Source organism: Manis javanica, chromosome 8 (genome assembly GCF_040802235.1).
Source record: "Manis javanica isolate MJ-LG chromosome 8, MJ_LKY, whole genome shotgun sequence".
In the NCBI taxonomy this organism is placed as follows: domain Eukaryota; kingdom Metazoa; phylum Chordata; class Mammalia; order Pholidota; family Manidae; genus Manis; species Manis javanica.
In genome coordinates, this window is record NC_133163.1 from 2,680,131 (window position 1) to 2,707,917 (window position 27,787).

Consider the following 27,787-nt stretch of genomic DNA (forward strand, 5'->3'; position numbering starts at 1 on the left):
TTAACATTAATATTAATTTTTGAGTGAAAAAAAGTGTTTTCTGAAACAATAGACTTAATGATATGGGTGTCATTGTGTTACATGTTTGCAAATATCTTTGACTTACTATGAGAGATTCTCATATCTGCTTCTGTGTTCAGTCTGCCATGATGTATTGTTTCAGGGGAAGTATGTAAGGAATGTCCAGTCTCTCCTAGATTACAGCTGAAAAAGGATGGAGTTTGATGCCTTTTTAGCATAATTGTGGATATTCTTCTTGGATACCACACCAAAACTGGACAGGTGCTAGTTTATTTATTTATTTATGTATTATTCAGGTATCATTGATATACACTCTTATGAAGGTGTCACATGAGCAACACTGTGGTTACTACATTCGCCCATATTATCAAGTCCCCCCCACACCCCACTGCATTCACTGTCCATCAGTGTAGTAATATGCTAGTCACTACTTGTCTTCTCTGTGCTACACTGTCTTCCCCATGAACCCACACACACACCATGTGTGCCAGTCATAATACCCCTCAATCCCCTTCTCCTGCCCCTCCTCACCCATCCTCCCCCATCCCTCCCCTTTGGCAACCGCTAGTTCCTCCTTGGGTTCTGTGAGTCTGCTGCTGTTTTGTTTCTTCAGTTTTGCTTTGTTCTTATACTCCACAAATGAGGGAAATCATTTGGCACTTGTCTTTCTCCGCCTGGCTTATTTCACTGAGCATAATACCCTCTACCTCCATCCATGTTATTGCAAATGGTAGCATTTGTTTTCTTCTTATGGGTGAATAATATTCCATTGTGTATATGTACCACATCTTCTTTATCCATTCATCTACTGATGGACACTTAGGTTGCTTCCTTTCTTGGCTATTGTAAATAGTGCTGCGATAAACATAGGGGTGCATATGTCTTTTTGAATCTGAGAGGTTATTTTATTTGAGTAAATTCCTAGGAGTGGAATTCCTGGGTTAAATGGTATTAGTATTTTTAGTTTTTTGAGGAACCTCCATATTGCTTTCCACAATGGTTGAACTAATTTACATTCCCACCAGCAGTGTAGGAGGGTTCCTCTTTCTCCGCATCCTCGCCAGCATTTGTTGGTGCTTGTCTTTTGGATGTTGTCCATCCTAACTGGTATGAGGTGCTATCTCACTGTGGTTTTAATTTGCATTTCCCTGATAATTAATGATATGGAGCATCTTTTCATGTTCCTGTTGGCCATCTGAATTTCTTCTTTGGAGAAGTGTCTGTTCATATACTCTGCCCATGTTTTAATCGAGTTATTTGCTTTTTGTTTGTTGAGGCGTGTGAGCTCTTTATATATTTTGGATGTCAACCCTTTATCAGATCTGTCATTTATAAATATATTCTCCCATACTGTAGGATGCCTTTTTGTTCTACTGATGGTGTCCTTTGCTGTACAGAAGCTTTTTAGTTTGATGTAGTCCAATTTGTTCATTTTTGCTTTTGTTTCCCTTGTCCGAGGAGATGTATTCAGAAAAAAAGTTGCTCATGTTTATATTTTAGTATAATTGTGGATATTCTTCTTGGATACACACTAAAACTGAACAGGTGGTAGTTTATTAAAGATTAGTTACAGTGTGGATTTTGAAACCATCTTGATGAATTTATGAAACTCATTTGCTCTGTTAAAGTAAAATCCATTGGCCTAACTAGCACTTTGAATGTAAATGATTCTTCCAAAGTGGTTGCTCTGTTTTACATTCCCACTAGTAATGTATGAAGATTCCAGTATCTCCATATCCTCATCAACATTTTGTATTATCTGACTTTGTGATGATAGCCATCCTAGTGGTATGAAGTGATAGTTCATTGTGGTTTTGATTTGCATTTCATTGATGCCTAATGATGTTGAGCATCCTTTCATATGACTAATTAGGGTCCACCTATATATCATTTTTGAGAAATGTCTGCTCAGATCCTTTGCCCATTTTAAATTGGGTTATCTGTCTTTTTATTATTGAGTTGTAGGACTTGTTATACATTCTAGATACAAGTCCCATATTAGATACATGATTTGCAAAAATTTTATCCCATTTTATGGGCTGTCTTCATTTTCATGATAGTGTCCTTTGAAACACAGAAGTTTTAAATTTACTTTTTTCTTTTGTTGCTTGTCCTTTTGGTGTCACATCTAAGAAATCGTTGCCAAACCCATGATCATAGAGATTGACTCGTATGTTTTCTTCTAAGAGTTTTGTGGGTTTAGCTGTTAGGTGTGGGGTGTGATACACTGAGAGCTATGTGTGTGATATTTGGCAGGGCTCCAACCTCATTCTTTTGCACGCGGCTGTCAGTTATCCCAGCCACTCTAGTTGAACAGACTGTTCTTTCCCCATTGAATTGTCTTGATACTCTTGTCAAGGGATGGGCTGGGCAGAAGAGTCGGGTCCAGGAATGCTTCCCAGGGGAAGAACAAGATGTTCCAGCCCCATCAGTGTTAGAAGGTGGTTAGGAATTTGTCAGAGGACAAGGAGAGTGGGAAGGAAATGACCAAGGAGAGGGGTTCATTCCAGTAAATATTGATAAGAACATCTGAGCAATTGTGTACCTTTGGTAGAAGCAATGTCAGGTTGCTGTTCAAACACTAGCCTGACCTGACTTTAAAAAGTTTCTAGGTCTAAAGCACCCATCAGTGGTGATGAATGTGTGTTATGGCATAAACTCCAATGACCTGCAAGTTCACCCAGTGTCCATTCCTGGGACAGTCAGTGCTGAAATGCTCACGTTGAGCATGTTGTCGAGAGACTCCATCCTCTGCTGTGTGACATTAGGGGTTGCGATAGGAATTAATGAACCTGGGTGATGTCATCAACGTGGGGTTTCTTCTCCCTCACACTTACAGGTCAGATATAGAAACTTCTGGAAGGAGATGCCTGACGAGCCACCCATGACTGCAGCAGCCCCTGAGCCACTGAACCTCTAGGGAATGGACTTGGGGCACAGGCTCCCAGGAGCCCCTGCTATGATCTCTGCAGATACAGTGGACTGAGCACAGCTCCCTGCGTCTTCATCCAGAAATAAACTGCTGTACTCAAGGACACTTAATTAGCTGAGACTAAATGACCCAATGGCTTCAGCTGCATTTGTCCTGTTTGTGGTGAGCTTGTGACAAGCCTTTTTCTTAAAGTCTAATATTTGGCTCAACAGGTCCTACTTGAGAAGCTGGCATAAAACACCTCCAAATGGCTTCATGTTCCAAGTGTCACTGTTTGTCCATTTCATCTAGGCTATCCTATTTGTTTGCACATAATTGTTCCTACTTCTCCAAATAATCCTTATTTCTGTAGAATGAAGTGATGTCGCTAACGACATGTGCAAGTAACAAAATGGAGATTCTTTCCCTCAGCCTTCCAAATCGGAGCTCATATCTACCCTGTTGATTGATAGGTTTACCCTGGATTCCAGTTACTATGTGCATTGCATATAAGTTTCCATTCTTTGCTCCAAACCTTTACATTTTAACTTTATGTCTGGTAATGGCAGTAGTCTGACTTTTTAAAAATATAATCTGACAAACTTTATTTTATAAATTGAGAATTTATTCCATTTATATTGATGTAATTAAATTATAGTTGGGTTTAAATATAACATCTTATATCCTGCTTTGTATTTGTCTTGCCTATTTTTTTAAATCTCTCTTATCTTCCTGTAGTTTTTTCATTTAATTTATTCTGTTTTGATAAAATATTCTTTTCTATCTCTTACTACAACTTTAATACACTTAACTCACCAAAGTTTAGAGTTAATCAAAATGTTTCTATCTTCCCAGACATAAGGATTTTTAGAAACATTAACTTCACTTTTTTTCATTATTTTTATACTTTATTTATTTATTTTTATTTTGGTATCATTATTAGATTCCCCCATTATAAAGTCCCCACCAAATACAATATTACAGTTACTGTCCATCAGCGTAGTAAGATGCTATAGAGTAACTAGTTGTCTTCTCCATGTTGTACTGCCTTCCCTGTGCCCCCCCCACATATTATTTGTGTCAATCATAATGCCTCTTCTTCCCCTTCTCCCTCCCTTCCCACCCACCCTCCCCAGTCCCTTTCCCTTTGGTAACTGTTAGTCCATTCTTGGGTTCTGTGATTCTGCTGCTGTTTTGTTCCTTCAGTTTTTGCTTTGTTCTTATACCCCACAGATGAGCGAAATCATTTGGTACTTGTCTTTCTCTGCCTGGCTTATTTCACTGAGCATAATACCCTCTAGCTCCATCCATGTTGTTGCAAATGGTAGGATTTGTTTTCTTCTTGTGGCTGAATAATATTCCATTGTGTATATGTACCACATCTTCTTTATCCATTCATCTACTGATGGACACTTAGGTTGCTTCCATTTCTTGGCTATTGTAAATTGTGCTGCGATAAACATAGGGGTGCATCTGTCTTTTTGAAACTGGGCTGCTGCATTCTTAGGGTAAATTCCTAGGAGTGGGATTCCTGGGTCAAATGGTATTTCTATTTTGAGCTTTTTGAGGAACCTCCGTACTGCTTTCCACAATGGTTGAACTAATTTACATCCCCACCAGCAGTGTAGGAGGGTTCCCCTTTCTCCACAACCTCGCCAACATTTGTTGTTCCTTGTCTTTTGGATGTTGTCCATCCTAACTGGTGTGAGGTGATATCTCATTGTGGTTTTAATTTGCATTTCTCTGATGATTAGCAATGTGGAGCATCTTTTCATGTGTCTGTTGGCCATCTGAATTTCTTCTTTGGAGAACTGTCTGTTCATCTCCTCTGCCCATTTTTTAATTGGCTTATTTAATTTTTGTTTCTTGAGGTGTGTGAGCTCTTTATATATTTTGGATGTCAACCCCTTATCGGATCTGTCATTTATGAATATATTCTCCTATACTGTAGTATGTCTTTTTGTTCTACTGATGATGTCCTTTTCTGTACAGAAGCTTTTTAGTTTGATATAGTCCCATTTGTTCATTTTTGCTTTTGTTTCCCATGCCTGGGGAGATATGTTCATGAAGAAGTTGCTCATGTTTATATTCAAGAGAGTTTTGCCTGTGTTTCCTTCTAAGAGTTAAATAGTTTCATGACTTACACTCATGTCTTTGATCCATTTGGAGTTTACTTTTGTGTATGGGGTTAGACAGTGATCCAGTTTCATTCTCTTGCATGTAGCTGTTCCAGTTTTGCCAACACCAGCTGTTGAAGAGGCTGTCATTTCCCCATCGTATGTCCATGGCTCCTTTATCATATATTAATTGACCATATATGGTTGGGTTTATATCTGGGCTCTCTAGTCTGTTTCATTGGTCTATGGGTCTGTTCTTGTGCCAGTACCAAATTATCTTGATTACTGTGGCTTTGTACTAGAGCTTGAAGTTGAGAGCTTAATCCCCCCTGCTTTAATCTTCCTTCTAATGATTGCTTTGGCTATTCGGGGTCTTTTGTGGTTCACACGAATTTAGTACTATTTGCTCTATTCATTGAAGAATGCTGTTGGTATTTTGATAGGGATTGCATTGAATCTGTGGCCATTTTGACAATATTAATTCTTCCTATCCATGAACATGCAATGTGTTTCCATTTATTGGTATCTTCCTTAATTTCTTTCATGAGTGTCTTGTAGTTTTCAGGGTATAGGTCTTTCACTTCCTTGGTTAGGTTTATTCCTAGGTATTTTATTCTTTTTGATGCAATTGTGAATGGAATTGTTTTCCTGATTTCTCTTTCTGCTAGTTCATCATTAGTGTGTAAGAATGCAACAGATTTCTGTGTGTTAATTTTGTATCCTGCAACTTTGCTGAATTCAGATATTAGATCTAGTAGTTTCGGAGTGGATTCTTTAGTGTTTTTTATGTACAATATCATGTCATTGCAAACAATGACAGTTTAACTTCTTCTTTACCAATCTAGATGTCTTGTATTTTTTTGTGTTGTCTCATTGTTGAGGCTAGGACCTCCAGTACTATGTTGAATAAAAGTGGGGAGAGTGGGCATCCTTGTCTTGTTCCTGATCTTAAAGGAAAAGCTTCCAGCTTCTCGCTGTTAAGTATGATGCTGACTACAGGTTTTACAAATATGGCCTTCATTATGTTGAGGTACCTGCCCTCTATACCCATTAAGTTGAGAGTTTTTATCATGAATAGATGTTGAATTTTGTCAAATGCTTTTTCAGCATCTCTGGAGATGATCATGTCATTTTTATCCTTTTTGATATGGTGGATGATGTTGATGGATTTTCTAATATTGTATCATCCTTGTGTCCCTGGTATAAATCCCACTTGATCATAATGGATGATCTTTTTGATGTATTTTTGAATTCGGTTTGCTAATATTTTGTTAAGTAGTTTTGCATGTGTGTTCATCAGGGATATTGGTCTGTAATTTTCTTTTTTTTGTGGTGTCTTTGGTTTTGGTATTAGAGTGATGCCAGTCTCATAGAATGAGTTTGGAAGTATTCCCTATTCTACTACTTTCTGGAAAACTTTAAGGAGGATGGGTATTAGGTCTTCACTGAATATTTGATAAAATTCAGTGGTGAAGCCATCTAGTCCAGTGGCTTTGTTCTTAGGTAGTTTTTTGATTACCAATTCAATTTTGTTGCTGATAATTGGTCTGTTCAGATTTTCTGTTTCTTCCTGGGTCAGCCTTGGAAGGTTGTATTTTTATAGAAAGTTGTCTGTTTCTTCTAAGTTATCCAGTTTGTAAGCATATAATTTTTCATAGTATTCTCTAGTAATTCTTTGTATTTCTGTGGTGTCCGTAGTGATTTTTCCTTTTTCATTTCTGATTCTGTTTCTGTGTGTAGACTCTTTTTTTCTTGATAAGTCTAGCTAGGGGCTTATCTATTTTGTTATTTTCTCAAAGAACCACCTCTTGCTTTTATTGATTCTTTCTATTGTTTTATTCTTCTCAATTGTTTTTATTTCTGCTCTAATTTTTATTATGTCCCTCCTTCTCTGACTTTGGACCTCATTTATTCTTCTTTCTCTAGTTTTATTAATTGTGAGTTTAGACTGTTCATATGGGATTGTTCTTCTTTCCTGAGGTGGGCCTGTATTGCAATATACTTCCCGCTTAGCATGGCATTTGCTGCATCCCACAGATTTTGCAGTATTGAGTTATTGTTGTCATTTGTCTCCATATATTGCTTGATCTCTGTTTTTATGTGGTCATTGATCCATTGGTTATTTAGGAACATGTTGTGAAGCCTCCATGTGTTTGTGGGCTTTTTCATTTTCTTTGTGTAATTTATTTCTAGTTTCATACCTTTGTGATCTGAGAAGCTGGTTGGTACAATTTCAATCTTTTTGAATTTACTGCAGCTCTTTTTGTGGCCTAGTATATGATCTATTCTTGAAAATGTTCCATGTGTACTTGAGAATAAGGTGTATCCTGCTGCTTTTGAGTGGTGTGTTCTGTAGATGTCTGTTAGGTCCATCTGTTCTAATGTGTTTTTCAGTGCCTCTGTCTCCTTATTTATATTCTGTCTGGTTGATCTGTCCTTTGGAGTGAATGGAGTGTTGTAGTCTCCTAGAATGAATGCATTACATTCTATTTCCCCTTTTAATTGTTAGTATTTGTTTCACATATGTAGGTGTTTCTGTGTTGGGTACATAGAAATTTATAATGGTTATATTCTCTTGTTGGATTGACTGCTTTGTGATTATGTAATGTCCTTCTTTGTCTCTTGTTACTTTCTTTGTTTTGAAGTCTATTTTGTCTGATACAAGTACTGCAACTCCTGTATTTTTATCCCTATTAGCTGCATGAAATATGTTTTTCCGTCCCTTCACTTTTAGTCTGTGTATGTCTTTGGGTTTGAAATGAGTCTCTTGTAGGCAGCATATAGACGGGTCTTGTTTTTTAATCCATTCAGTGACTCTGTGTCTTTTGATTGGTGCATTCAGACCATTTACATTTAGGGTGATTATTGATAGGTATGTACTTATTGCCACTGGAGGCTTTAGATTCGTGGTTACCAAAGGTTCAAGGTTAACTTTCTTACTATCTAAGAGTCTAACAACTCACTTAGTATGTTATTACAAACAGAATATAAAGATTCTTTTTTTTTCTCCTCCTTTTTCTTCCTCCATTCCTTTATGTATTAGGTATCACATTCTGTACTCTATGTCTATCCCTTGACTGACTTTGGGGTAGTTGATTTAATTTTGTTTGTGCTCAGTAATTAATTGTTCTACTTTCTTTACTGTGGTTTTATTACCTCTGGTGACAGCTGTTTAGCTTTAGGAACACTTCCTTCTATAGCAGTCCCTCCAATACATACTGTAGAGACAGTTTGTGGGAGGTAAATTCTCCCAGCTTTTGCTTATCTGGAAATTGTTTAATCCCTCCTTCAAATGAAAATGAAAATCTTGCTGGGTAGAATATTCTTGGTTTGAGGCTCTTCTGTTTCATTGCATTAAATACATCATGCCACTCCCTTCTGACCTGTAAGGTTTCTGCTGCGAAGTCTGATGATAGCTGATGGGCTTTCCTTTGTATGTGATCTTATTTCTCTCTCTAGCTGCTTTTAATAGTCAGTCCTTATCCTTGATCTCTGCCATTTTAATTATTATATGTCTTGGTGTTGTCTTCCTTGGGTCCCTTGTGTTGGGAGATCTGTGCACCTCCATGGCCTGAGAGACTATCTCCTTCCCCAGATTGGGGAAGTTCTCAGCAATTACCTCCTCAAAGACACTTTCTAACCCTTTCTCTCTCTTCTTCTTCTGGCACCCCTATAATGAGAATATTGTTTCATTTGGATTGGTCACAGAGTTCTCTCAATATTCTTTCATTCTTAGAGATCCTTTTTTCTCTCTGTGCCTCATTTTCTTTGTATTCGTCTTCTCTAATTTCTCTCTCATTTTTATCTTTTTCACCATATCTAATCTGCTTTTAGAACCTTCCATTTTATTCCTTAATGATTGGGTCTCTGACTGGAATTCATCCCTGAGTTCTTGAATATTTTTCTGTACCTCCATAAGGATGTTTATGATTTTTATTTTGAAATCTCTTTCAGGAAGATTGATGAGATCCATTTCATTTGACTCTTTTTCTGGTGTTTGTACGATTTTGGTTTAAACCAGGTTTCTTTGACATTTCGTATTTGTATGTGGCGCCCTCTAGTGCCCAGAAGCTTTACTTTCTGGAGCTGCTCAGCCCCTGGAGCATTATCAGGGTTCGCAGTGGAGCGGTGTTAGGGGTCTCAGTGGAGTGGTGTTTGTGCCTAGGGGAAGGAAATCGCTGTTTCCTGCTTCCCAGCTGCTATGCCTGTTTCCACTGCCAGAACCAGTGGGCCTAACACACAGGTGTAAGCCTCTATGCTTTGTGATTGTATTTGCTGTAAGTGGGGCTTCCTTCTGGCTGGCCTGACAGCAGGGCAGGGGCTGCTGGTTTGTGAGCCAGGGGCAGGCTGGCTGGGTAGAAGGTGCAGCAGGCTGTGTGTCATGGTGGGGGGCCTTGGGGCTGTGTATCCAGCCAGAGGAATGGAGCACCTGAAGCTCCTGGAAGTTCCCAACCTGCTGGGCAGAGTGCAGTGGACAATTTTGTCCACCTGTCCTTTCTCCTGAGCTGTAAGCTCTGTGGAATCCTTGCCCCTTTAGCAGTTCTCTCGCTGTTAGGAAGTCTCTCAGACTGCCCACCTTTCTTTTGTCCCAGAGTAGCCAGATATGGATCCCTGTTTTCCACAAGCAGCTGGAATCTCAGTCTCTCCATGTATTCCGCCTGTCTTAGCTTTCCAACCCCACTAATCACCAGAGCAGCATGCAATGTAGGTTTGTGCTCCCAGATCAGATCTCCAGGGCTGGGTGTTCAGCTGTCCCAGGCCTCCACCCACTTCCCACTCCATTTCTCTTCCTTCCACCAGCGGGCTCGGGTGGGGGAAGGGCTTGGGTCCTGCCTGATCACGGCTTTGGTACGTTACCCTGTTCCGTGAGGTCTGCTCTTTTCTCCAGGTGTGTGCAGTCTGGTGCAGCCTTCTTTTGTGTTACTCTTTCAGAATTAGTTGTATTAATTATATTTTCAAATTATATGTGGTTTTAGGAGGAGGCCTCTGTCTCACCTCTCACGCCACCATCTTTAATCCTCTCTCAGTCCGTTATGTTTTTGTTTCCACTTTCCATTTTTGTTTCTCTGAAAATATTTTCATTTTATCTTCATTTTTGAATGATAGCTTAACTGGATTTAAAATGCCGTCTGCTCCTCATTCCTTGGAGCCCACCCAGATCTTGGTGAGCACATCAAGCAGTGGTGGAGGCCTCAGCAGACCTCCAAGGTCTGTGGGGAGAGAACAGGAGCACCCAGGCGAGCTTCCGCCTGCATGAAATGTGGTCCTAAATATTGACTGATAAGCTTTCTAAGATCTTGATGATGGCCTAAGAGCAACAGGTGGTTTTAAAATATATTTATGTTCTTAATTACATTCTGTACTTGTTATTAATTCCTAATTAGTGTCTTCTAAAGAAAGTAAAAATGGAGAAAAATCAAACCACTGGTTACCACTCTGCAAACGCCTCTGGGTTTGGTGCACTCACACTTTGAGAGGGTCTTCAAAAAGCGGTGTAAAAATTAATTAAGGAAACCTCCCTGACATGGCATCAGAAGGCCTGCAAGGGGAGCTCTCATGCCCACCACTTGTAAATCTCAGGCCCACAGGGAGATTGGATACTTTCCTACCTGCAGAAGGTGGAAACCTTCCTTTCTCCTTCCATCCCAGCAACAGTTCAGCCAAAGAGAGGCTACCACAACTCGGCCAATGAGAAGCCACGACGTTTCCTCCAATGGGCTTTTTGCTTAGAACAGCTCTCCTAACTCTTCCCTTTCCTCTGCAAATGAAGAGCCACCTGTTTCCCCGCTCTGGACACACTACCTTATGATCTACCAGAGCTTTCTTGTCCTGAATTGCAATTTTTCATATTCTAGAATAAACACATTTTTGCTGGTAAAATTGCTTTTTTTATTTTTAAGGTTAAAAATAAATCTACCCCAGGGAAGGGGGTATTCAATAGCCTCCAAAGTTCAGGAAGATCAAGCCTTCCTTGATAGATAGGATATCACCTGGAACATATTCTAAGAGTTACAATTTATCTTTTAACTGGACAATTTAGCTGAAGAGTAAGTAATTCTATGAGGTCCCATATTTTAAAATTTATTGCAGCTCTGAACTGCAGCTGTAGCACTTTCTAAATATAGTTATGATCTCTAGGAATGCCTTGAGAAGAAGGGGCCTGCATTCCTGGGATGTTGTGCATCCAGGCCCAGGAATTCAGCTCTGTCTGCTAGTTTTGTAATTTTTAGTTTTAGTAGACATCTGCATTGGTAAATTCAGCACAAATGAAGTGATATTACATTTGTATGAATTTTATTTTAAAGTTGTGCTAATTGTTTTCCTTGTGTTTGCACAATTCTCTGGAACTACTTTCCTAGGAATTCTGTTCAGACTAAGGGCAGAAACAGTAAAAGAACAAAACAACACTGAGTTTTGTAAATGTATTTTAAAAGCAATCTCACAGATCATGCTATTGAGTCTGAACTGAGTATTTTAAAAGTAGTGTCAGCATTAGGATGGAAACATAACCTGTAAAACAGTACTTTTTTATATCCTGTTTTTGATAGTGGCACAGGGGAACTCTTTCCTGAAACTTTTTACCTTTTATAACTTGAGGATGGATTTCTTTTTAGCTCGTTTAAAAAAGTTTCACTTTGTGTTGATTCTACTGCACAAGCCACATGCTCCCAAGTAAAATAAACCCCAACAAACCTCACAACTGTATTTTGATCTGCAACTACTAAACAATTTTGTCAAGAAAAGCTCAATTATTTTATGTAACATCTAAGGAAGGGGACAGCTTTTACCTTTCTACTGTCTCAAAAGCAACAGCAAAATCAGAGATCTCCGTTCTCAAGCTGAGGAAGCACAGCTCTGAGCCCTGGCAGAGAAGCGCTCCCTCCCGCGGGCTGTACAATTTTTGAAGCCCAGGAATTCAAAAGACTCACCCCCTCCTCCCATGCCGGATGGGCTCCGGCTCCCCAGGCGGTGTCACCTTGCACCTGGAGTAGGACCCTCCAAAGCCCGCTGCCCTTAGGGTGGTGCGGGGGCGCCTCCTTCCCTGCCTCCCTAGTGCAACTCGGTCTCAAAGCTGTCCCCTCCCCGCCCAAGCACAAACACGCAAGGGGACATGTCCTGGGCTCCTGCTGGCCCGGCCCTGGCCCTGCCTCTCCGCAGGCCTGTGCCCCCGCATCCCGGCCTCTCCGAATAGCAGACCTCGGTCCCGGAAAATGCACATTTCCAAATAAGCTGTTCCTGCGCGTCGCACGCCTATCCGGCTCGGCTGGGCACGTGTGCGCGAGGGTCAGTCAGGCTGGCTGCGGGACAAGCCGCTCTGTCTGCAGGAGTGCACCTCCCGCCCCGCCAGCACGCCCCGCTCGGCCCTGGCCCTGGCCCCGGCCCTCCCTGAGGGCTCCTTGCATCCCCCAGCTGCCCGCAGCAGCCCCCGGGAAGGGGGACGGGCCTGACTAATTATATAAGTCACTTCACAAGGTACAAAAGTGACAGCATGTTGGAGAGGCCCATTTCAGGTGTCTCCACCCGGGAAGCCCTAGACTTTCTGGGTAGAGTTTCTGGGAAAGTGCCAAAGGCCCCTCTGGGAGGCTGGTCAGGGACCCAGGGGTGCACTCCCTGCAGGGTGGCTCTGCGGAGGGCAATACCCACGGCCTTCCTCAGCACCCCCATTGCTCTGCTCCCCAAGACACCCTCAAACAGCTCGGGGGGCCTTTATGCCTTAGGGACTGAGTATCTGCCCCCATTTCCTGAAGCTGCCCTTTCACTAGCGGCTCCCACACTGCCCACCCCAGGCAGCCCTGGACAGGCCCGCCTTTCCTGGGGGACCCCAGGAGCTCATTTCTGTCTCAGCTGATGGCTGGGCTCATACCTTGGGGCCCCAGTCTGAATCCCAGACCTCTGGCCCCAGTGTGACAGGTGTGATGAGTGTGAGAGAAACCACAGACTTGCTCAGGGCCCCCAGGGAGGAGGAAGGGCCCCCCACTCCCACAGGGCTCCCCGAGACTGCACCCAGGGAGGCCGCTGCCTGGTGGCCTTGGCTGGGGAGAGCCCCTGGGCCCAGGTTTAGGAGAGGGGCTGGAGAAGAAACCCTGGGGAAAGGAAGCCGCCAAGGTCAGGGAGAGGGCAAGCTGAAGCAAGTTCCATGGCCGCCCTTCCCTGCGCCAGTCAATTCAGATCCAGGCTGGTTAAATACAGAAGTTTGTTTTTAAAAAAAGAGAGGGAAAAAGAAGAAAGAAAGAAATCTGCAAGTGTGCAGGGTAGCTGCTCACGGCCGTCTTCTAGGACTTGCTGACATCAGCCTGTCCCCTACTGCCTGCATCTCAGGTCTGGGCAGTGACTTGATTCTGCCAAGTGCTCGGTCTTCCAAAAAGATCTGGAAGTGAGAAAGGGTGGAGGCCATGCCCCTTGCTGCTGTTTGCCCTTTTCTGCTGACAGGCAGGGTCATGCACGTGTGGGGACTTTCTGAGCAGGTTGCAGCGTCTTGTCCCAGCTACCTGGGTACTAGGAGGCAGGGACGGTAGTGACAGTAACAGCAGAACCATCTCTTTGTTGGCTGCCAGAACCTGGGTGGCAACTCAGGCAGTTCTAAATACTCATGACCCCAGAGGCAGGACACCTCCCTGGCCCCCAGGCAGTTTTTATTATCTGGAAGCCATTCTGAGGCCAGCCCAGAGCCTGCTCCTCCCTACTCTTCCAGAAGTTTTGTAAGTACTGGATTATATCTGTTAAATCAACCCCTGCTTAGATTCTCATGAGGCCCTGTGCCTGGCTGCCAGGTGCTTTGCAGCTTGGTCTTTACACCACATATGGCTTGGGCGGTGGTGCTGCCCTCCAGTGAAAGACCCAGGAACACACCTGGTGCTGGACCATCTACCTGTACCAGTCATGGCAGCACGCACTGCAGGAGCCACAGGTGTGTCTCAGTGGGAGGTGTCAGGAAGCAATGGGGTTTGGGCTTGTAGGAGAGGATTTTGGTGAAAGTTCAAGGAAGCAGGGCTTTGCTCTGGATTGGGTGCTGTCAGGAAGTTGGGGAGATTACATGATTTACTATCACCATAATACTGTCTGGGAGGAGGGAAGGCTGTAATCGGTAAAGAAGCAGCTGTCACTCAGAGTAACCAAGAGAGAGGGAGTGTTTCGTCATTTTTTGTGGTTTTGAAATAATTCATATTTTCATCTGAGTTTAGATGTGATTACAGAGTGCTCTGTTTTCATCTTGATTCATTAGTCATAGAGTGGCCCTGTTTGGTGTTGATGTTCTGTGAAATTATTTATGTTCACCAGGAGAATGCCACCTGTGAGGGCCACCAGCTCCCAGAGGTCATGGGCGGCTTGCTTTCTCTCAACAGCAAGTACCCCAATGTAGACTGGGAAGCTGGTGAGTCCTGCAGCACCGCAGCGAAACACTTGACAGAACTGTTCTCTTCAGTGCCCTTGAGGTAGACTGTGAAGTGAATAAGTCTGTCAAAATGTGCTGATGGGCTGTGCCTCTCACCTATTCCTAGTGCACTGTCTCCTCACCCACAGTTCAATCCTGCACTCGCAGGGAGATCTTTATGAGTAGTCCTTTGAGGAAAACCATCACTTCTGGCTTACAGGTGGCCCAGCAGTGGGTGGCGATGGCACTATGGTCCCAATCAGGTTTGCCCTACAGGACAGGGATGAAGGACAATCCTCCCGGTATCATTACTTCAAGCACTACCTTTGATTGTTGGCCGCTTTGCATAGACTGGAAATGGCCAGAATGAGGGTTCTACCTTGATTCACGGACAGATGCTAATGGCCTGGCTGGGTCATCAGAAACTTGGAAAAAACGAGATTGAAAGAGATATGAGGATGGCCCTCTCTGGACAGGCTTAGACTGTGAAGGATACTTTGCCACATACTTTGATGCCCCGTGAGGAGGCATCAAATACAGAGGAGGCCATCAATGGTCAACAGTCAGTTGGACAGGACAGTCCATTTTGTGCATAGCAGTCAGCTGAGTGCTTGCGCAACAGATCCATGTCCAAGTGGCCGAGCAGGCCGAGATGGAGGCTCTGTGTGGACTCAACATCACGGACTTTGCCTCACCCGGTCTGACTGGCCATCATCACTGTCGAGAATCCTACCTGCCCGCAGCAGAGACCAATGTTGAGCTCCTGACGAAGTGCCATTCTTCAGGGGAACAGCTGGTTCCTTGTGGGAGACTGGTTATATTAGAGCTCTTCCATCATGGAAGAGCCAACAATTTGGAATTGTTGCTGAAATAGACATTTTTTCTGGATATGTGTTTGCTTTCCCAGCTGGTAATGCTTCTGCCAGAACCACCATCCACACATGTACAGTATGCCTTATGGATCTTCACGGTAGCCCACAGAACATTTCTTTGATCAACGGATTAACTTTATAATAAACAAGTGAAGCATAAGCTGTGCCCATGAAATTCAAGGGTCCTACTTTTATTCACTCATCCAGAAGTAGCTGGCCTGATAGAAAGGTTGAATGGCCTATTGAAATTCATTTTAGCACCAATTGGAAGACAACAGTCTAAGTGGATAGGGTGCTGCCTATAGGTTGTGACATAATCTTTACTCAGTGAATAATATATGGTGCTGTTTCCCCCATAAACAGAATACAGGAGTTTGGGGGTTGGCGATGGTAGAGAAATTGGTTCCTCTCACTATTATAACCAGGGACCAAAGGGCTCTTGGAGGTGCCTCTTGGTACTTGCATTCCATTAGTAAAATCCATTCCAGTAGTGAAAGCTTATCAGAAAATATCAACCAAGAAATGGCACAAGTCTACTGAGGATTCAGATGCTTTGGGAATGAATACTTGGGTCATACTCCTCGATGAAGAACTCCGACCAGCCAAGGTCCTGGCTGAGGAGCAAGAAAGCAGGAGGCAGGTAGTGAAAGAAGGTTATAAAAATCACACTTGAAAGTTGCTAAGAGAGTACATCTTAAATGTTCTCATCACAACAACAAAAAATGGTAATTACGTTAAGGATATGTCAATTAACTTTATTGTGATAATCATTTTACAATATATACAAGTTTCAAACCATCACATTGAACACCTTATACCATGTTATATGTCAATTATATCTCAATGAAGCTGGGGAGAAAATTATGTCATTAACAAAATACTAGCAAACACAATTCAAGAACATATAAAAAGAATTATACCATGACCAAGAAGGATTTATTCCTGGAATGCAAGGATGGTTCAACATATGAAAATCAATTGATGTAATACACTGAATCAACAGAATGAAGATTAAAAAGCCACATGATAATCTCAATTGATGCAGAAAAAGATTTGACAAAATTCATTACCCTTTCATGATAAAACACTAGAAAAAAAATAGGAATAGAAGGAAACTACCTCAACATAATAAAAGCCATATATAAAAAAACCCACAGTAAACTTCAAACTCAATGGTGAAAGACTGACAGCTTTTCATCTATGACCCAGAACAAAGCAAGGATGCCCACTTTCACGACTTCCCAACGGGATACAGAAGCTCTAGCCAGAAAAATCAGGCAAGCAACACAAATAAAGGGCATACAAAATAGAAAGAGAGCAGCAAAATTATCTGTTCACAGGTAGCATGATTTTATATGTAGAAAACCCTAAAGGTTACACACACACACACACACAATTAGAAAGTAATAAATTCAGCAAAGTCGCAGGATGCAGAATCAACACACAAAAATAAGTTGCATTTCTATACCCTTAAATGAATAATCCAAAAAGGAAATTAAGAAAACAATTCCATTTCCAATAACATCAAAAAGAATAAAATACTAGAAATAAAATTAACTAAGGAGGTGAGAGGCTTGTACAATGGAGACTATAAAACACTGCTGAAAAAAATTAAAGAAGACGCAAATAAATGGAAAAACATCCCATATCCATGGATTGGAAGATTTAATATTTGGTAATGTTAAGACTATCCAAAGTAATCTATAGATTCAATGCAATCCCTATCTGAACCCCAGCGGATTTTTTTTTTGCAGAACTAAAAAACCCACTCTAAAATTCATGTGGAATCTCAAGGAATCCCAAATGGCCAAAGAGATCTTGAAAAAGAACAACAAAACTGGAAGATGTGTTTCCTGATTTCAAACCGACTACAAGTCTTTAATAACCAAAGCAGTGTGGTTCTGACATAAAGACAAAGGCCAGTGGAATAGAATAGATTCTTTTCATAGTCAAAACCTCCACAGCTTCGAATTTGGCATTGATTTCTTGGATATGATGCCAAAGGCACAGATAACAAGAAAAAAACAACATTTGGACTTCATGAAAACTTTAAATTTTTCTGTATGAAAGACATTATCAACAGACTAAAAAGGCAACCATAGAATAGGAAACAATATTACAATTATATATCTGACAAGAGATTAATATCCAGAACATACACAGAAGTCCCCAAATTTAATAACAAAAACCCCACAAAATCAGATTTAAAAATGGGCAAAGATATCAAAACGATGCATTTAAAAGCAATATCTACCAAATGTTGAAACAGGTAATTCCAATCTTACATAAAATTTACCAGACGATATAAAAAGAGGGAATACTGCCCTATCAGATTTTTTTTGTTAGCCTAATATTGATACCAAATGCAAATAATGGCAGTTTAAGAAAATAAAATTATAGGCAAGTCTCATTCGTGAACATAGATGCAAAAATATAAAACAGATCTTGGCAAAATCAATTGGCCAAATGTATAAAAGTTTACATCAAATAACAGCCAATTTGTATTTATCTCAAGAACACAAGGTTGGTTTAATGTTATAAAATGCATTAATCTTCCATGTTTGATCAGTTTAAAGTTCCCAGTCTTGCACCTAAGTCAAGTCTAGGTGAGGATGCGGCTCCTCCAGTGCAGTTCCCTAAGCATACAGCTCCTCAATACAGTTTCTCTCTGTCTGTAGATGCATGAAACTAACAGAGGTTATTTGCCTCTCCTCTGCCACTCCCTTCCCCCCAAACTCAGTGCTGAAACTGGCACCGGGTAATTGCTCTAGACATTCTTGTTCAAAATGCGGGGCAACTGGAAACACAAAGGAGTCACTGGTCTATTGCATTTCTGAAACCCAGCCAAGAAATTCTCTGATCAGATTTTAAACTTGGAAATAATCCTCCATTGCTTCGGGCTTTGTCCTCTGAGCTCTGCAGTCTGGTCTCTCTGTCATTTTTTTCTTTTCTTTTTTTAAATGAAAGCACATGTTTGTAACCAAGTAGTTTTCTCAGCCTGCTTCCTTCTGGTAAAATTGGGGGTGGAGAAAGGGTTGTCCAAAGTCTCTTTTCATTTTAAACTGGCTTTGTCTTTGTAGTTCAAGCTGGTAGTGTTTTTGCTTTCAAAACTAATTCTTTCAAATAAAACATAATAATTCTTTCAAAAACTGTGGATCTCCTGCATCTGGGGCTTGACCGCTAAGAGAAACGATACACCCACAGGGTATCTTCAAGATGAGCCCTGCTCTACCGGGGCTCCCACAGAGATGGCTGAGGGGTGTCTAGGCTTTCCCTGGAATGAGGGTGGAGAGAAGGAGAGGGTGAACAAAATGGAAATGAGTGTTTTGGTAATGTAATCTTGAAAGTGACACCCCATCACTTCGCCATGTTATATTCCTTAGGAAAGAGTCACTAGGTCCTGCCCATTCTCGAGGGGAGTCACACTAGGGCATAAATACCAGGGGAATGGGGCTCCCTGGGGGCATCTCAGAGGCTGCCCATCACAGAGATATAGTAGGAACCACAAACCAAGAACCATGAAGAAATGGATGGATTCCACATGCAAAATCTGCCAAAAGAGCAGGCATTTCATGCAAAAAATCAAATATCATTTCAAACCATCCCCCAATAAGTCTTCAGTATCACCAGCAATCTGAATGATACAAAGGGAAGCCACAACGTGTCGGCAAGAAAAAAATCCACCCACACCCTGAGTTGCTGATCATTTGGAACATCATCAGAAGCACTCGGCCTGCTTGTGGTTTTGTGGATGTTTTGGCCACTTTGAAACCAGTCTCACATTCCTGTGTTCTGCTGAGTACACACCTAGCCCACTGCCCAGGCTCAAACTGCAAGAAGACTTGAGATTTTACCACCACTTGCAAGCTAAGAGTCCGCCTGCCCTGCTTTCATGGGTCCCTCACCAGGCACGGTGCTTCCAGGTACCACAACCCCCAGACAAGTGGTCCTATTCGCTTGCAATTTCACTGGAGTGCTATTTAGGCCTCACTTGATTCCAGAGGGACTCAGGCAACTTGTGTGTAACACACCTAAGTTAGAAATTAGAAATGTTGGAAGAGAAAGAAAATTTGTGCGTAAGTCTTTAATTTCAAGTATATTTGCGTGTGTGTGTGTGTGCGCATACACAATGTAGAAACTGCTTCAAACATTTTCCTGGGCTCACAGTTGCTGCCCATGTGGGTCTGATCACTTATCATGTGTACCAGTCAGCCAGGAGCACCCCCGAGTTCTAAGCCGAAATTTGGGTCTCAGTGGGAGTGTCTGAGGCGGGCCTAGGAATCTAAAGGAAGAAATGGCTATTTCTGAATTTCTTTGTAAGTTGAGCCTGGTATCCAGAGGAACTGGGATCAAGGACATAAAACCTCCCAAGAGACTTCAGCAGAGGTGGTGGAGTCAGAAAGGCAGAGCGTCCCAGCGGGGCTGGTGGGACCAGGGATGTTCCCCCAGCTAGTAGTTTTGAGCCCAAGCTCTCAGGGCTACGATCGCCCAACACAGCCCTGGAACAGTCTGGCTTTTGGCCTCTGCTCCAGGAGGAGGAAGCAGGGGCTTCAGACAAAGAAGGCTGAGGCCAGGAAGGTGCTGTCCCCCCATCCCATGTCTCCTTCCTCTCCACCCTGGGTTTGAAATTCCCCTTAAAAGAAATGATGGTCCTGGAGGGGGTTGTGAGGAGACACTGCCAGCGTGATCCCAGAATACAGAGTCGGAGGAGGGGAGTGAGTAAGCTGGGATTCAAGGCTTCAGAAGTTAAGTGCCCCTACCCACCCACTCCCAGGTCCTCAGATAGGAAGAGACACAGCCAGGCTGTCCCAGCCAACCCACTTCTCTGGCCAGTTGGCTGTCAGTCACTGTTACGTTTTAAAATATAGATATTTTTACTGTTAAGATAAAATCCATCCTTCTATTCTAATATCATATACAATATAAACTGCCAGAGCCTTGTATAACCACCACTTTCTAGATAACTTTCCTTTAACAAAATTAATTATTTCAGATCACAGGCACAGTACTGAGCTTTCTTGTTTTTTTCCGAAGGATGTTTAAATGGTGCAGTTAGGTTCCTAGATTTGAAAAACTTGTAGTGGATGAGGTAAAATCATTAATTTGTGCGAATAAGCCCAGTCAGCTCATACAAAGACAAAATTTCTAAGTTATAAAACAATCAAATTTTTTAACCAGTCTCTTGTATCACTATGTGAAAACCATATGGAAAGATTCTTACGTTTTGCTTCTATTTCAGTACCAGCAGTGATTTAACTACGCCGGTATCAGAGGAAATTTCCCCCTCTGGCGAACAAGACTCCGTGCTGAGAGCACTTTGCAAACCCACACGGAGATGGGGCGCCGTGACCCTCTCCTTGCGAACTTGTGTGCTGCAAACTGACAGAAAGCGAAGAGACCGTGTATGGAAACTTTAGGAATAGTAGCTTTAAGTATTAGAAAGACACATATTAAAAACTATAAACTTATAAAGCCATTTTATTTTCACCCAATTTCCAGATAGAGAAATCGACTAGATGTCCATTACAAAACAAGGCAGGACAAACTGTCTTGATGTGAGTATACAGTTGGTTTTTCCCCTCCCAGAGTATACAATATCCCTTTCAAACCAAGGCTATGTATGTCATAACTATATTTAGAAATACAGAGAGAGGAAAATACTACTGCTGTAATTCAAGGTTGTGAAAAACGCATGAAAACCTCCTGCGATCGAAAGCTTAAACTCTAGTTCACGTTCGTCAATCAATTTCAAATGTGGGATGACATTGGAGGTATTAATTATAAGAAAAAGTCCAGTAACAAATTCCATTTGAAGAGAAGGGTAGTACTCTCTCTATACAGGGCAGAACAAATCGATTTTTGGTTTCTTCTTATATCACTTGTCAGAGGTAAACAGTCGCAAAGTTCAAGAAATATTTGGGAAGATCTGCGGAGAGTCTGAAGCCCTGGTTTGAGTTATTATACAGAAGTAACTGCTGTGTCCGGCTGGATAATTTTCTTTAAAAAGTAGGGACACTGAGCTCCAGGAAGCACGAAAAGCGGTGACCGTACGTACTACAAACCAGCCGCTGCGGATCAGCCGATGAACCTTTCCGAAGGCCACGTGTCCTGGGCGTTCGTGGGGGCGGCCGGGGCCTGTACCTCGGGCGGGGCCAGGGCCTCCATCTCGCGCACCACCTGCGTGAACACCTGGTCCACCATCCGTTTGCTCTTGGCCGTGACCTCCAGGAACGGGCAGCGCCACTCGCGGGCCAGCGCGCGGCCGCGCGCCGTGAGCACCTGGCGCTCGGCGTCCAGGTCGGCCTTGGTGCCCACCAGCACGAGCGGCACGGCCCTGGGCCCCCGCAGCCGGCCCATGCGCTCCCGCAGCGGCCGCACCGCCTCGAACGAGGCCTCGCTGCACACGCTGTACAGCACCACGAAGCCGTCGCTGTTCTTGATGTAGAGGTCCTTGAGGGTGACCAGGTGCTCGGCGCCCACCGTGTCCACGATCTCCAGCAGCGCGGGCGCCGCGTTCACCTCGATCACCTTGCTGAAGAGCTCCTCCACCGACGGCTCGCACTGCTCGGGGAAGCTCCCGCAGGCGAACTGCGTGGCCAGCGCCGTCTTGCCCACCGCCACGCTCCCGAGCAGCACCACCCGATAGCCCTTGGCGGGTCGCGGGACCGCGCCAGCCATGGCCGAGAGCTGCAGGCGGGGACCAGCGGCCGGAGCACAGCGGGGAATGGCGCGCGGGGGCGGGGCGAGGAGCGAAGGAGGGGTGGGGGAGGGGAGGGAGGAGGGGCGAGGCGGGGAGGGGACGGGAGGGGAGGGCCGCGCGCCAGGCTGCCGTGGGCGTCCAGGGTCGCGTGGCTCAGCGGTCACCCGCCCCGCCGCCGAGACTGGGGTCCCGGGAACCCGGCCCGCCCCGCCCCGGCCCCGCTCTGGCGCTGGCCTGACCCACGGACTCCGCGCCCGAGGCCTCCCCACTCCCGGGACCGCGCTCACGGTCCGTCCCGGGGTGCCCGGCCTGCTCGGCCTCGGTCCCATATCCACTGGAAGACCAGCTGGGCCCCTCCGCCCAGGGAACAGTCCCCGCCCCCCGCTCCCCCTTTGCAAGAAGAGCCCCTTTTCTGTCTGCGAGACCAGAAGGTAATCTGATCCCATCCACGTCAACCGGGAAATGCAGGAATTTCTCCACCATTTCGGATCCAGCCTGGTGGCCTGAAGCCAGCCTGGCCTCACTCAAGGTCAGACCCGGCTGGGCTGCGCAGCTGGGGCCCCGCTCTAGGCAGGGAGGACCCCAGGGAAGGGGAACCTGTGAGGGAGCCCCAGACTGGGGGTCCCAAGTGACTCAAGGCCCCCGTTCTGTGCCTGGGGCCCCTCATGCCCCCGCCTTCACTCTGGCTCCATCTTGTCGCTGAGCAGAGCGACATTATAGAATGTAAGTCACATTTTCCTTTCCCACGTAAACCCGCCCTGGCTTTCCTGTCTCCTCCAGACCACATAACTCACCATCCAGACTTGGCCACTTGGACCTCGAGGTGTGCGCCCACCCATTCCCCTGCAGTGGCGGAGCCGTAAAGTTCCTGTCAGCAGGCTGCGGAGTCACTTCTCAAGAGGGTCCTCCAGGTCTGAGTGCCCTGCGGCCTCTCAGGCGTCTACTGCCAGCTGCACAGCCTTCTTGGCTATTCCTTGATTTCCGAGGAGAAAGCCGGGGCGGTGGGACAGTGGGGGCTGGGCACAAAGTCCTGGGATCGTCCACCCGATTGAGCTCTGCCCCCTGTGCCCTAGGACTTCAGGGAACCCGCATGCCTAGCTGGAAGCGGGCATAGCCGCATTTTCTCCCAGTGTTCCCGGTGCCAGTGAACTCCCTCGTTCTGCTGCAGCCCTGGAGGGGGCAGGGCCCCAAGACTGACGGGCTTGAATTCCCTGCCTCCCTGGAAGGCCAGGCTCAGGGACGAAGTGAAGCAGCAACAGGACGCGCCTCGCGCCTCTGTGTTTGTGGCGGCCGCAGAGCGCGCTTTCCGTAAACAGCACAGAGAGATCCTTAAGGTGCACAACGAGCTGCGCGTTGGACACAACAACTCTATTTCTAAGTAGAGAAATCACGTGAGACTTTCTCTGACTGCAAAGTAACAAAACTGACCATGAATTTTAAAAATGGATGACTGCAAATACGCTCTGGAGAAAAGCAAGTTCAATCTAGGTTCCAGCAACTTCCCAGTGGTAACTTGTGAGGGAGGACAGGCACCTCGCTGCCAAAAAAGCCCCAGAACACCCGAGGAAAAGCCACTCCGAGCCGCTGTAAACACCAGGGAACAAAAACACACCCAGAAAATGGTAGATACTGGCATTTGCAAACATAAAGTATATTTTACATATTTAAAGAAAGAAAAAAGAAGCTTAAAAAATGAACAAGGAACAAGAGACTGCAAAGAAAGTAGTTTGAAGGAGATTCTCCCCCACCCCAAAAGAAAAAATCTTCCAGAAATGGAAAGGTTAATAATTTACTATCTTAATTAACATGAAACACTCATTTATAGGTTAAACAATAAACATGACTGAGGAGAGTAAAACCCACATTACTCAGAAACACGAATAATCCTGGGCCTGACTTTCATCACCAAATGCCCTGTGCCTGCAGGAAACGGGTTCTTCCTGTCGCCGTGAGGCTATCAGACTGTCATGGAGCATCTTAAATTGATAGCTGGCTAATTTGAGTCTGTCATTACTATTTTTTGAAACCTTGTATAGCCGTTAATCTAAGTCGGCCAACCCCACCTCTGCCATATAAGCCATGCCTCACTCCATACCCATGCCAATCCTAATCTGCCCCTGCTGTGTCATAGCTGTGCCACAGGCCAAGGCTCACCAGCAATAGGTCCTTACAAGGGGCCCTCACAGGTGTGTGATCTATCTTAGAAGCCCACCCCAAGGTGGTGCTTCTGGGGCTTCTGCTTCTGGTGCTAACTCCCCTGACTCAGGCTCCCTCCAAAAGCAGAATCTGTGACTTGGGACATGGTCTTGTGGGCAAATAGCTTATTTGAACTACTTTGGAAGTGATGTCAGGGATCAGGAATGAGGGCCCTGGAAGACAGAAACAAGGAAGGAGAAGATCCCATGTCAGAGTGCATTCTGGAGTGACCACTGCTGTGGGGGTGCTCTGAGGAACCCTAGAATGCACCTCAGAATTGTCTGCTGATGCGGGGCTAGTGTGTGTCCACTGGCACCCCTTCCTTATGGCTACCCTCCCACTCCCGCCCTCCTCCAGGTGTGCCCATGTGCCCACTAGGGTGAGTGAGCTCCAGAAGCACCCCAAGAGCAGCAGTAGAGAGCAAGGGGGGTGCAGTGCAACTGAAGCAGGAGGCGGCTGGTTGCTGCAGCCAGAACTACAGCAAAAAGATGAGTCCAGTGTAGATGAGGTTAGGGTATAAAGGCGGCTGACTCAGTTTTTATTTTTTGACAAAGGAGACTCAAGATCATGTATACAAAGTTGTTAGCTTGTCACAGATGATTGTCTGGGTTGGAGCAGATGGCTGCACTCGGCTGCCCTACTGACCTTCCTAATCCTTTACCGGGCTTGGTAGGTGGCCCGGTAAAGCCTCAGGCACCCCCCGAAGCCTACCCCGTGGGTGCAGTTCCTTGAAACTCATGGCAGGGAGCCGCAGGCAGCACACGTCACACTGTTTTGCAGGCACCCCTCTCCAGCCTCCTGGCTGGTCTCAGCATCTTGGCCTTGTGAAGCTGAGGAGCCTTTAACTGTCTCTGAGCCCTTGGCCTCCGACCAGAGGGAATCTCTCTGACCGCCAGGTCTTCCCAAGTTGGAGGAACTGGGATCTCAGTGCATCTAGGCACCGAGAAGACCAGATTCTTGGGAGGGAAGCAGCTGCTGCTGGCGTCTGCAGAGAACAACTGCGTGAGCCTCCCGGGAGAAGCGAACAGAGGCGCACCCTGACATGCGGGAAATGCTGCGAACGTCTGGGCGGCCTCTGCCCAGGTGGAAGAGCGTGGGCAAAGGTGGGCACAGCTGTGGCTCAGCAGAAGTCATTACTCCCTTTCTGGCAACAAAGTAGGTTAGATCAGTGGAAAAGATCTTCTGAGACTAGAAATTCTGAACAAACCATTATGAAATTTTTTATTGCATAGATGCAATGGTGGAACAAAGGAAATGCCCCCAAATGCTGAAAACCAAAATGGTAGCCTTCTGGGGAATTTGCCCAATCCTGGTGACCAAGAGCTTTGGGTTTAATGGACACAGGAGACAAGGCTTTGAGCCTTGATGAATTTCCTTGTTAGAACTAGGACTCCCGTGCAAAGTGTGCACCATGGAAGGGCCATATCCTCAGTGAATGAGTGAATTAGAACATTTATTTCTAATTATCAGCAAAACGAGATGAGAAAGAAACTGTCCCATTCAGCCAGGGCTCTTGCTAGGACAAAAAATAAAAAGAGCTGCTCTAAGATTTTAAGGAGAGCAGGTCCTCAGGGGGCTCTGGTTTAAATTGAGTGTCCCTTTGAGGTCCTGCAAACAGCAAGCTGGGGAATTAACATTAAGTGGGCCCAGTTGGTAGCTCCTTAAAGCTCCCAGCATGACCCCCAGCGTCTCCAGGAGGAAGCACCTTCAGCCAGCCTCCAGGAACCCTCTCAGATGAAGCTCCTGGGCCAAAGTTACACAACAGAAGGAGGGAACAAGCCTCCAAGCAAGAGCCGGACAAACAGCCTAACTTCCAGGCAGTAGGATTGCCAGATAAAAGACATCCTGTGTAATTTAGAAAACAAATTAGAGAGATGAGAAGCAAATGGGATGCTAACCAGTAACACTGGCTTTTGCAGAATACTGGAGTTAACAAGATGGGAGGCAACAGGGACTGATGTGAAATTCAGTCTGTCTTTGTGGGGTGCAGCCTGCTCAGGAATTTCCTTCCACAGCTTGCCCTGTGGACATTCCGTTCCAGCACCAGACCTGGAGGCTCCCCACAAGTGTCCCCATTTATAGCATCTGGCAGAGTTCTGCTTCTAAGGGAAGACCTGGGTAAAGCAGCCGCCTCTCGGAGGGAGCCCGGGACCCCGCTGGAGCTCCTCCCAGTGCTGGTTCCTTCTGGCCCTGAGAGCGCCTGCCCCGCGAGCTGGGCATTTCCTGACAGAGTGAGTGAAGAGATGGTCATCCGTCTCGGTTCACACTGCCTCTGTATTCAGAACATCACCACGGGGGTCAGAATCTCCGGTTTCTAACAAAGTTTGCTCTGGAATAGACGTGTAAGAGAACAGACGGCAGCGTGACTTAGAATGGGTCTCTTGCTTAAGGGAAGCATTCTTCATTCTGGGCCAAACTGTGAATTGTCTTTTGTTTGTCTCTCTGGAGGTTTTTACCACCAATTTCTTACCATGGAGCAATGGGCCTTTGCCATGGCGCCAGGTGGACCCTTTGAAGGGAGGAGAGAATGCATGGCTAGAGGACAGGAGAAGAGCAGGCCCCACGTCCCCAGCGGCTTGTTCCTCTGTCGCTTCCTTTATTCTGTCGATCTGTGGGGCAAATGGGAGTTCCTGGGCCAGGATCCTCCCCTGACTCTGAACTGCTTGGTGGTGTAGCTGGCCCACTGCTAGGCTCCCGCTCCCACACCCGTGGGCAATGAGCTGTTCTTGACTGAGTCACTCTATGAAGAGCTCTGCCCAGTGCTCTGGGTGAGGCAGGCAGTGGAGGGTCATGGACGTGCAGACTGCCGGCTGTAGCCATCCTAGTGCTCGACCTGCCGCAGGGAGAATAAAGCCTGGCGTAACCCCTTTTACCACAAGGACCTTCCGTTGTTATTTCTCGGTCTCACTGAATCCATAGTGAACTGTGGGAGGCAGAGGGGGGGCGGGCTGTGACCCTCAGGTAAGACACCATCACTTCCACATTTCAGCGCCTCTCCCCCCCTGCAGGCCCTTTGGAAGCCTGAAGCCAGGAGGCCCACAGCAGCTCTTTGCCCTTCCCACCTGGTCTGGGACAGCCCAGCTGGAGGTGGGGGACAGGGTGGCCGCTTGTTCCAGCTCCTCCAGCATCCGGCCCATGGGTGGGGAAGAGCTACCCAGCACCGTGCTCCCTGGGGCGGCCCCTGCTCCACCAGCCCAGAGGGCGCCTCTGGTCCGCGCTGACGCCAGGATCGCTCCCCGGCCTCCCGCACCCCTGGGACCTGCCAGGTAGCGTGCGGCCCACAGCAGCTCCAGGCCGGGGTCCCCGGGAAGCCAGGGCACTGCAGGCCCTGGGACCAGGAGGGGTCGGGGTGGGGAAGGGTGCAGCTGGGCCGGGGGTGGGGCAGGGTCGTCTCCAAGATCGCCTGTCAGCAGGCTCCAGTGTCCTTGGGACCCCATTCTGCACCGGCCCCTTCCTCGGACCCTGCATTTCCTTCTCCGCCCCCGCAAGGGAGGAGCGGGCCACATTTCTGCTGCCTGCCAAGCCCCAAGCGTCCCCACTGCCTGCCACCTTGGGAGCAGAATCCGCAGGCTCCAGTGGAAGGGGGCCCTGGGAGTC

At 45.6% G+C, this 27,787-nt stretch overlaps 2 protein-coding genes across 6 annotated transcripts in view; one reads left to right on the plus strand and one right to left on the minus strand.

Moving 5' to 3' along the window:
• The window catches only part of LOC108403821 (uncharacterized), a 35,754-nt gene extending 15,071 nt beyond the window's left edge, over positions 1 to 20,683 (plus strand). For 4 of the 5 annotated variants that reach the window (XR_012133640.1, XR_012133638.1, XR_012133639.1 and 1 more), the window contains one exon: positions 2,861 to 3,620. Coding sequence is in view for 2 of the 5 variants with exons in the window: in XM_017671178.3 (XP_017526667.3) it covers positions 2,861 to 2,871 (11 nt within the window). In the remaining 3 variants the exon portion in view is untranslated. Of the gene's footprint in view, positions 1 to 2,860; positions 3,621 to 20,533 lie in introns of those variants that run through there. The other variant, XM_073241806.1, reaches the window with a different exon arrangement.
• Positions 20,684 to 20,754: 71 nt separating this feature from the next.
• On the minus strand, positions 20,755 to 23,696 carry LOC108403822 (uncharacterized). The gene has a single exon (XM_036991747.2). The coding sequence runs from the start codon at positions 22,438 to 22,440 to the stop codon at positions 21,370 to 21,372; it is 1,071 nt and encodes a 356-aa protein (XP_036847642.1). The 5' UTR covers positions 22,441 to 23,696; the 3' UTR covers positions 20,755 to 21,369.
• Between the last annotated feature and the right edge of the window lie 4,091 nt (positions 23,697 to 27,787).